General features: G+C 30.8%; 1 protein-coding gene across 1 annotated transcript in view; it reads left to right on the top strand.

Moving 5' to 3' along the window:
- Positions 1-328: 328 nt before the first annotated feature.
- The window catches only part of LOC123703811 (protein stum), a 28,743-nt gene continuing 16,944 nt past the window's right edge, over positions 329-12,127 (top strand). Inside the window, exon 1 of the mRNA XM_045651970.1 lies at positions 329-826. Coding sequence (XP_045507926.1) covers positions 336-826 — 491 coding nt within the window. The 5' untranslated portion in view covers positions 329-335. The remainder of the gene's footprint in view (positions 827-12,127) is intronic.

Below are 12,127 nucleotides of genomic sequence, written 5' to 3'. Positions count from 1 at the left end.
AGGAAATCACTGAAAATCAAAGCTAGATCGTGCAGTGGCAAACAATTTAACTGATTTAAAGGAGGTTCTATATCTCACTGTATGTTGTTTTTACGTATGTGTTCTAATGTTTCCTATCTATTCGATCTTTCTTCTTCTCCTTATTGAATATTTTTGTTTCTTATTGAAATTTATATCATATTTGAATATTTATATCATAATATTAAACTTTACTGTCATATTGTTTCTCACACAAAATGAACGTCAATTTATTTGCCCAATAATTGCCCGTATTTTTATTATCCAGGTATACCATTAAATAAAACAACAATAATCTTCTCATTTGCAGACGGACAATGGCCCTAAAGCTGAAATACACCGACGAGCACGGCATCCTGCACATCGACATGTCGCCCGCGCACACCCCAGAAAAGGACATAACCGACCCAAAATTCGACACAATCAACCACCGTTTCGGCAAATACGACCTCTTCGGCGCGAAATACGCGGAGGGGGAATCCCACTCTCTCTTCAGAAGCCGCTACAACAGTCTCGAAGAGGAGCTAGCGAACACGCCGTACGCATTCGCTACGGAACGCTCGCTTCGAGCCAGCGATCCCATATTGGACATAACAATCGATTCGATCGACAAAGACGATCTTTTCGGGCCGAAAATCGACTCGTCGTTCACTGTGACTCAGCTTGTGCACGCGCAGGACAGGTATTTCGACCTGTCCAATCGGAATTTTGAGGTGAAAAGTGCGCCCAATTCGGCGACTGTTAGAGTCAGTGTTGGTGATGCTTTCCAAGTTATTTCCCGGGATGTGAGCGAGCTTACTTCTTTGCCGTGAGTAGCTTTTACTCTATTGTAATAGATAAACAGTTTCTGATAAAAAAAGGGAAGATTAGAACGTCTGCGACATTAAAATGCTAATCATAACATAATTGTAAATTTTATTACTGTTTGAAATATGAAATGTGCAACTTGCAATTTTATTTTTATAGCTATAATAGTTTCACCATCCAGATAGAAAAGATATTTGCGGTTTTCCAGATCAGAATCTTATTTTTCAACGAAATCCATTCAACTTCCTCCAATAATGGAGTCACAAATATCATCCATCCTATAGCATCATACAACACAAATTTTAATGTCAATAGGAGAGTAGAATAAATCACCTAAATTTTCAAAAAGTGCAACTTAATTTTATGTTCCACATAAATCAATTAGTTTACATTAAGTATTTGTTTATACTTTATAATATTACTAGATAAACGATAACGATATAGGTACATATTTAAATTTAAACAAAAGTGAATTTTACTAAAATACTCTACATCGAGCTCTTATTTTTCTATAAAAGAAATAATATTCTGTCAATTCATGCAATGAAACCTACATATTTTCTTAATATAAACCATTACAAACAAACCATTATAATAAGAAAAATATAATTTTAAATACTATTAACAATAAAACCACATTCAAATTATTTTTTCGCAAATGTTTACTGCTTGCTTTAATAAAGTCAAAGAAGATAAGAGAATTGGTAACTTTATGAAACTAAACGACTGAAATAATGAAGAAACTTTACCTTGAGATGAAGCAAACAAAATAGAGCATTTATAAATGTAAGTATACTTCTTTTAAAGTACTCAAATTAGCATATTAATTGGTTAAAAAGTTTTAATTAAAATGAGTTCGAGCGTGCAATAACATTAAAACAAAATTTTTGATAACATGTTACAATATACTATATTACAATATACTAATACACGCCTTAACTACTGAACCAATTTGCATGAAATTTGGTATAGAGATATTTTGATACCCGAGAAAGGACATAGGATAGGTTTTATCCCGGAAATCCCACGGAATCGGGAACTATGCGGGTTTTTCTTTGACTACGCGGGCGATGCCACGGGTGGAAAGCTAGTGTATAATAAATTCATAATATAACACATATTAATGACAACCTGCACTTGGCCAGGATTCTGGCCTCAAGAGGCGTAGCAGTAGGTATTCCAAAGGTTTACTTTTTTATTGATATCAAGCTGAAAAGTCTGTATGTTTTTTAGTTTCATGCTTCATGATTTAAACGTGATCCCTTAATGTTATAGGCCTGAATTCTACACAAAATTTAGATAACTACATATTTCATAGAAAACCCCAAAAACACCTTTAAGGTCAACAATCTTGAAGTTTACAAAAACTCCAAGCTATATTCAAGGTTACTGTGATATGGCAAAAACCACTTAATTTACTTTAAAGTTGTCTGTCAAATAGTAACGCATCCGTAAACTAAAAAATTATGAGCAGCATTTAATTAACGTAATTTTAAAACAAGTTTATAATAATTATTATAGCCAGTAATTATTATTTATGTATGAAGTTGTTGTTTGTTTTTATAATGTTCGTCAACAGGTGAAATATTGTTTTCAGTGTTCTAAATTTATTCGTAATCGGTTCAACCATTCAATAGGTGTCTTAAGTTAAGTATAAAAAACAAGGTCAAAATCAAGCAAAAATAAGAGCTCTTTTTTATATTTATATAACCTTCTGTTTGTTCGGGCTATTCTCTAGAACGGCTGAACCGATATTATTGAGATTTACACTAGAAGAGAGACGGTTTCAAACAAATTTACCACAACATGTTCTTGGAAAAACTTCCTCTTAAACCAAATCGCATATAAGTACAGCTTATTTAGGTATTTTCGAGATGAAACTCCTTAAGGCGTGTTGAGAGTAAAATTTCATGGCAATACCATCCCATCATGGAGTAGGGCGATGATTTTAGTATCTTTGAGTTGAGCAAAGAAGTTTCACTTCTGACACGTGTGCTTGGTACACACGCTCTTTTTTAAAGATATTCTACACTCTTCCGTCTACCTGATATTTACAACAAGAAATTTTCAAGTGTTGACATATTTCATCTCTCCCGTAACAGTTTTAAAAAAGCAGTAACAGACATCACCAATTCAATAATTTCATAATTTACTTTTACACATTCTCACCACACTACACCATTATACACTACACACACAGTACACACATTCACACATCCATACCAAACATTCTATATTGGGTACGTTTTCCTCTTTTTTGTATATCATGTCCAAAAAAAAAAAATACGTATAAATTAAATTTTTCCACTTTATCATTGTTATAATTAATGTAAAACTACTGTCATATTAATGTCTTATTATTGGTATTCCTTTTTATTGGCGTATTGTTTTGTTAAAGTTAAATAAAAATATTGTAATACAAATAGCTGTAAGGAATCTAAATAAGATATAGTCTCTAGAAGTTGCATAGCAATATAATATGTCATTACTTTATTTTACAGTATTTTTTGGCAAAAACGCACTGTACCGTGAATCGAGGCTAACCCAGCAACACATAATTAATTGGGTTGAATGTAATTTCTCAACATTTCACTAAGTAATGTAATCTTGCATTATTGTAATTATTTCGACAGCTTACTTTTTGTTAACGTTATGTAATAAATATACAATGGATCGATCTTATAACAATTCTATTATTAAATAGTTATTTCCGACCATTATTTGATACTTAAGTAGGTGACAAACAATGAGTAAAATCGATCAGTTAAAAATATTTTGACTCGTATTCATTAACAAAGACATATTGATAGTAAAATAGAGTCAATGATATAATGTAGAGCTAGCTTTCCGCGCGCGACTTCGCCCGCTTTGTCTAAAACCTAATAAATTATATACTACAACCTTCCTCTTGAATCACTCTATGTATTAAAAAACTGCATAAAAATCCGTTGCGTAGCATACACGGACAGATAGCGACACCGACTTCGTTTTATACTATTTTGTGAATATGTACCTATTTGTATGTTTGTGTCGAAGTAATCGTTGATCGTTAAAACAGTGATTCGATTTTCGATTTCGATAAGGTAATGCGTCGTGATAGTTGAACATTTTCCAAACTAAACCTCCTAGGGGATAGGGTATAAATATTTTTGTGATAAAAAAGTCAATTTCGTGATCACGTAAAGAGCAATTTGAAATTGCACGTAGTATATGCTATCTAACAAACATTGATATTAATGGAAAAACGACTGACTTTTTTATTATTTCAACACTAAAATAAATATTTATAATATTCCAACGTGTGCTTAAACATTTACTGTGACTAATACCACTAATCGTCTCCAATTATTACACCAAAATGAATAAATCAAGTTTTAAAACCGTTATAAATGTGTTATTTTTGCAAACTTTCCCTGTTAAGGCGATTAATTCGTTTAAACGAACCCACATACATAATTAATGTTTTACGCATGACACCAAAGAATTTTGTTGAACGACGCCATCTTTAAATGCATGTAAGTAACATTTTAAATTACGATGTTCATGTTTATATTTAATTTGCTAATTGTTATGTTAAATTTGTTGTAAGTCTTAATTGTTGTTATTTTTTTTAACAGTTTCTTGACTATGATATATGTGATTTATATCTACCTCATAAAATCTATACTAATATTATAAAGCTGAAGAGTTTGTTTGTTTGAACGCGCTAATCTCAGGAAATACTGGTCCGATTTTAAAAATTATTTCGGTGTTAGATAGCCCATTTATCGCGGAAGGTTATAGGCTATATATCATCACCCTAAGACCAACATGAGCAGAGCGGGTGAAACCGTGTGGCAAAGCTAGTAACCCATATAAAGAAAAGTACACGGATTTCCAATTATTTTATTAATATCTTATCACATTTTATTTAATAGAATTAAAATTTACTGTTTAATGGTAAAATAACGTTAGTTAATTTTACGGCAGTATAAATATTTATTAGGTACTCACTAAATTTACAATTCAAATGATTTGATTGTATAGACATTATTAATTTTGTGTTAATAATGTATAGTGCTTTAAAGAACGATTTTCCAATTAAAATCGAATTAATAATGGATCCCAAATTTCATTGTTTCAGAATGGTATCAGCTTAATTTTTGATATTGTTAACATAGTCATAAAATTTCTAATCTTTGTACCTATATAATATAAAAAATTGATTATTACCCCATAATCCGATATTTTTCTATTTTCATATCCCTTTTTTATCTTTCTTTTCCATAATTATTATATTATGACCTGCCAAGAATACAATACACATATTTACACGCATACATATTTTACCAAATTGCATTGCTTTACCATAACCACTAACAATGAGCCATTTTTATTGTACATACAATTAGTATACCTCTAAATTGTACATAAAATAAATTGACATTTTAAAATTGACACTGTGGGTGGTAACACCTTTTAAAGTAACTGGTGTTGAGTGCAAAATTCTAAAAGGATCTGTTGTTTTGGGGTTCACAAGGACATACATTGAAAATTATCTTGACGGTAGAAAACGTTTATTTTTTCATGAATGAATAGTACGAGATCCCACAGCAGGATTAGTGCGTTGCTTTCCGCCAAATTTAGACCGGCAACCTAGCCAATATTTTATTTCCTCCTAATTAAAAATATACATAAAATTTTGTTTTTAACAAAAAATCGATGAACGCAGTACTGCTGTGGGATCTTAGACTAAAATAGACATTAATCATTTCTAATCTATCTTCATATCTCACACTTCCTATCTAGGTACTTTATTTCTTAAAATATTATTTTAAACTGACTTTAAAAGTGGGAGGTCTCGATTCCATTATACCTAAGTATTTATTTCATAATTGTGTTAAGTTACTTTTTGTAGAATACATCGATTTCATTGATAATTTTTTTATTGGGAAACGGTAGATTCTCACGCCCATTTATTATAAATATATTATGTAGAGATTATTTGTTGATGTTTATAGTGTAAGTAATTCATAGTTAGGATTATGTAAGATGAAATTATGTTATGTATAAATATTAATATTCTACGGAACCACGAGTATGCGATTTTATTTCGTATTTAACGTTTCTTAATTTATACAAAACATTGACCTATTCTAACATGTACACATTATAACTACTTTTCTAAGCAATAATCCATATATCTATCTGTTTGTCATTTCAAAATAACTGTGTTTTCTTGTATAATTACTGTTAAAAACTGTTTTTAATGTGTTTTTGTTTGATTGTTGCATGATAAAATAATATTAATATTATTTATTCAGATATATCTTTTGTTAAATGTCCCTGAAATAAAGATTTTATTAGAAGGATGTTTTTAGGGTGAATACTCTCATTTTTTTACGAGAAATAAATAAATATATAGGTACCTATAATGTCTTCTTACTAGCGGAAAACGGAAGGTTGTAAATAATACAAAACAATTCAAATGATTCATTAAATAGTCCACAAAAAGCAAGGTTCAGTAAAAAAGTGTTTTTATAGAGACCTTGATAGTATTTTTTACTCATAGATTGAGATATTTTTTTATTCCGTTGATACGTATTTATATGAAAACCAGAGATCTATTTGATATTTTTTTCTAGTAAGTGTAATCAATTTAATGTAAGTAATAAGTTGTTTTATAGGAAGATTATGCATGAAATATACTACTTACTATAATTTTTTCCATAATATTGAGTGAAATAGATGTATAAACAAAATTTACAGGAAAATCTAATCTATCATTTTTTAGATTAGCCACAGATAAGCCAGAAAATAATATACCCATACATACTTAGCTTATAAAATAAAAAACTAAATTACAAACTTGTTAATTACCAACATAGGTACTTGTATCTCGGAATGTGCATGTAATGTACCAAGAAATGGACAGATAAATTTATATTTTATTCTTTATAATAATTATATCCTTTTATATTTATCTACTAGCTTCCGCCCGCGACTCCGTCCGCGCGGAAAAATTAAGAAAAATTAAGATTTATTTTATTTTCTACGTATTTTTCCGGGATAAAAAGTATCCTATTTTATGCTCAGGATAATAATGTATATCTAATTATACTAAGTTTCATCGAAATCGAACCGTTAGTTTTCACGTGATGCCTGAACATACAGACAGACAGACAAACAGATAGACAGACAGACAGACAGACAATAATTTTTAAATCACATATTTGGGCTTGGTATTGATCCAGTAACACCCTCTGCTAGTTATTTTTTCAATATTTTCAATGTACAGAATTGACCCTTCTACAGATTTATTATATGTATAGATTTCTATTCGAACTAAAAATAGCTAACTATCACAAATAAATGTAGTAGCAATCTAAATAGTCTTAAACACTTGTTATTTAAGTATTGTCAATCGAAGCGTGTTGCAAGGTTGTATGCTCACACCGTGTGACGGACCAGCCAGCCACGACTTGAGAATAGAAAAACATTACAGTCAGCGTATAGACTATAGAGTCAATTAAGTTGGATGGATTTGGATATGACGATAATAGTTATAGGGATTAAACAACTGTAATAAAATACATTAATGTTCAGTTTAAAACTTAGGTGATATTCAAACTCAATCATTTATTTATTCAATTAGTCTTCTTATAAAAGCACTTTTGAATCGTCATAACACATTTTTAACATTTACCACCGATTCTGAAAACAGTATCTATGGAGAAGAACCGGCAAGAAACTCCATCTTTTAACATAATGACAATATTACATTTTAATTTTACAATTATTCGGTGTTAGGTTCAGTTACACCACAGACTAATAATAATATACTAGGTTACACCTTCCAGATTCCACGGTACTCTAAATAACATGATATTTAGATATTCTTACAAATTACATAATACCTAGGTCCTACGCCTCATCTAAACCTTATTTTATATTTGATCAACTTCAATAAAGCGCAAGTTTTTTCCAATTGAACAAAATTTATTGATACTTCTGTAACTTTTAAAGTGGCTTCTTTGCTTTAGGAGTTTATATGAAAGTTTTATAGTGTAAACTCACAATTAGGTATATATGTAGGTGTTTGATTAAAAATGGATGCACTACTGTCTAATTTTATTTTAAGTACTAGCGGTCCGCCCCGGCTTCGCCCGTGGTACATATTAACGTTTTCTCTACATAAGAACCATCCTCGTAATTCAAGGAATATAGTAAAAAAAGAATTATCGAAATCGGTTCAGCCGCTCTCGAGTTGTGCGCTTACCAACACATTTTGGGATTCATTTTTATATATAAGATAGATAAAGGGCATAAAAATATAATTAAAATAATATTTACTATTGACTAATAAAGTTATTATTTTGTGCTATTGATACTTGAAACAGAGACAAGATATACAATTCAATAATAAGACACAAACTTACACTATTTTTTTTCGATACAGATGTTTAATTTAATTAAGAAGTAATCACCTGTGTTATAATTGGCACTAATGGTTCCGTCCGGGTTTGTCCTTCGCGTGTTGTAGAGACAACTGAATGCGGTTTGAACCGATTCAAAATCAACGAGAATGAAGATTTTGCAGTGGAAATAAAGTGATACTTTTCTTCAATAAAACGTAAATCTATACTAATCTTATAAAGCTGAAGAGTTCGTTTGTTTGTTTGAACGCGCTAATCTCAGGAACTACTGGTCCGATTTTAAAAATTATTTCGGTGTCAGATAGCTCATTTCTCGAGGTGAAACCGCGGGGCACAGCTAGTAGGTATGTGAATGAATGTGAAGAAAATAACCTTTTAAATAATAAAATAATGTTATCATTTATATTTCAACGAATGTAAGTACATACTTATTAGGAAATATATTATAGAGCTTCATTTTATTACATTTACATAAAACTCGTAAAAAAACGCTCACCGGCCTTGTTTGCGTTGCTTTGTGATTAAATATCTCTCTGTCACAGATAATATAATTGTATGTCTATGTGTAAATATCTCCGTAATTAATGTTTTAGAAACAAGCAGAAAATGGCTCTACATCTCTACTACATTAATAGCATACAATTTTTAAACGCTTAGCAAAAGTTCCAAGTGAAGAACCATAAATATTACAATATTTAAATAGAATTGCTAAATAAAAATGTTATTATTAAATAAAATAAATAATTTATGATATACTAGCTGTGCCGCGAGGTTCCACTCGCAGACGAACCCGTACAAGCGACATCACTTCCAACTACCATCAAAAACCGTTCAGTGGCTTTCGAGTGATTATTCTCGCATAACAAACATACATATACATACTCAAAAACTTTCGCAGTTATAATATTAGTAGTATTTATGTAAATTTATCGTATAATATTGAATATTCAATGCCTTATAGATATACAGATGGATAAAACCCACTTATTACAAACATATATTATAATCACAAAAATCATTGACCCGCCACGGATATGTCTCGGCCGAGAATCGAACCCGAAACCGCAACCGCACGGGTCAGTAACACACATACAATAAAATTATTAATATCTATTGACATAGATTTTATACAAGAGTACAAATATATATTAGAAACTATCATGTCTTATAAACTTAACAATCCTTAAGGCTTAAATATCTAGAAATTTGAAGTATGAAAAAGAATTAAGCACAATAAGGTAAGTAGGTGAGTACTTTTAATACAGAATTATTCATGTAACAAAATTACATTGAAATACATCACGTAGTTTTCATATTATGTTAACACATACCTACGAACCATAGAAGAAAATGCTAGTATTATAAACTAGATTTCCGCCCGCGGCTTCGCCCGCGTTTTCAAAGAAAAACCGCAGTTCCCGTTCCCGGGATAAAACCTATCCTAGGGACAAGTTACCCTCTATATGTGTGCTAAATTTCATGTTAATCGATTCAGTAGTATTTGCGTGAAAGAGTAACAAACATACATCCATACTCACAAACTTTAGCATTTATAATATTAGTTGGATAGGATAGGATAGGATAGGATCATCCGTCAAAGTAGTTACATTCTTGCAAAACATGTAGGTTGCCTGAAAGAAACTGCTTTTCAGCTATAAGGTTATCTTATTGTGTATTCGTACTTACTTCTAACCAAATACTTCATAATATAATATTTTATGTAACTACATAGTATCTGTAAGTAATTAAGAACAAATATTAATCATTTGAATCTATTTTGATAAATCTACAAGTGTGGGAACAGATAAGCAAAATCGGAACAGAGAATGTTTTTGTGCAATTATAGCGGTTAGAAAGCGTTTGCGTTACGTTTCGTTAACTAATATTTGGTTATTATGTAACATTTATTAAAATAATGCAATCGGGAAATATGACTCTATGTAATACAAGATCTGATTAAAAAAAACTACTACCATTTTTAAATTAATATTTTTTTTTGTTGTAGGATTTTTAACGTATGGCATAATTAAACCTGTAAACATTTCAAAAATTAATTGAATATGAATCAAATCTGTTATTGAAATCAAACTGTGTTTGTTATAAGTTATTACATATTAGCTACCCGCGGTTTTACCCGCATATGAAACAATCTTTCAAATCAGACCCGTAGTTCCTGAGATTACCGCGATCAATCCAACCAAACAAGCCCTTACAAAATATTTGAGACAAATATTGAAATGCACATTTGAATACAAGCTTCTATTTCAACTAGCTTGGAATATGTTAAAATTTGACTATTTCTAACGCCTCTCTCCCGCGTTCCATTGCACGTATCGCGATGAAACACATTCGTCAAATTCGCATTGTGATACGAATACAATGATGTATGTATGAATTATTATGAATATGATATGAGGAGGGAAAGCTCAAGAACTGCTACAATATTTCGTAATACTATAGCAGTGCAAAACCATATGAATTCTGCAGGCTTGTTTCACAACTTGATGACTAAGATAAAGATGCTGATAAAAATACTGATAGCTTTTCCACTTTTTGACATAATTATTATTAACTTATAAAAACCAAGATAAAAACACACAATTTGTCATCTTAACTATAACAGTAAAACGGTGGTAAATGTAAAAAAATATTTAATGACGATTCAAAAGTGCTTCTAAAAGAAGTCTTCATAATTGAATAAATAAATGTTTGAGTTTGAGTTTGAGTAGGTACTACAGTCTAAAGTTAGATCTATGTACTAAGTTATTTTAATATTATAAAACTGAAGAGTTTGTTTGTTTGAACCCGCTAATCTCAGGAATAGTCCGATTTGAAAATGATTTGAAACGAACCATTTAACGAAGAAGGCCTTCTTAACCTCACGTTAAGACCGACAGGAGCGGAGCAATACGGGTGAAAGCGCGGGGCACAGCTAGCTATACAAACCAACCATACGCACAAGAACTCGCAAAAGCTTGTCAATATACAAGCTTTTAAGAGCTTCGTTGAAAATCATGATCATGAAAATCAAAATCCGTCGGATTTGTTTTTAGATTACGAATTAATTACGAATACATATATTGTACATAATACATTTAAAATACACATTCAAACCAGGGACCTCAAGTATATACATCAAATTTTCATCTATCACTAATCTTTTTAGATGCCACCTGACGCCCACAAACAATTGCAAATTGTAATTAATACATACTCTGTAGGTGTCGATCATTTGTCTAACTGAAGGCAATGCACATTCAGGTCAATGACACTTTTTTATACGTTTTTAATATTGAATGAAAGTGTTATTTGAATGAGTTGAGGTTTTAAGATAGATGGAAGTTTAGTCTGAGAATAAAACATTAAACAGTAGAAATGATAAAACGTAGAAAGAAAGGATTCGGATTTCGGTTGTTATTTGTTACAACTCCAAGTTATACTTAACCAAAATATAAAAAAAATATATTTCGTATTAATATTGTGAATTCATTTCAACAGGATTTAGGTATATATGAAATTGAACCTTACATATAATTCATCATGGTCAGTCAGGTAATTTCGAAATATTTAAATAAAACACACAATTAAATAAAAAAGAATTATATTTACTGTTTACATAAATTATATAGGTAACTAGCGGTCCGCCCCGGCTTCGCCCGTGGTACCTACATATGAAAAATAGATGTTGGCCGCTTCTCAGACTTACCCGATATGCACAGAAAATTTCATGAGAATCGGTCCAGCCGTTTCGGAGGAGTATGGCAACAAAAACTGTGACACGAGAATTTTATAATATATTAGATAATAATTGTCATATACACAATAACAATACAAAGCTATGACATACATTAATACTGAAGACACAGATGGGAACAGAACCCACGGAC

Source organism: Colias croceus, chromosome 27 (genome assembly GCF_905220415.1).
Source record: "Colias croceus chromosome 27, ilColCroc2.1".
In the NCBI taxonomy this organism is placed as follows: domain Eukaryota; kingdom Metazoa; phylum Arthropoda; class Insecta; order Lepidoptera; family Pieridae; genus Colias; species Colias croceus.
The sequence above is the reverse complement of the archived record's forward strand: the minus strand, read 5'-3'. Positions and strand labels throughout refer to the sequence as shown.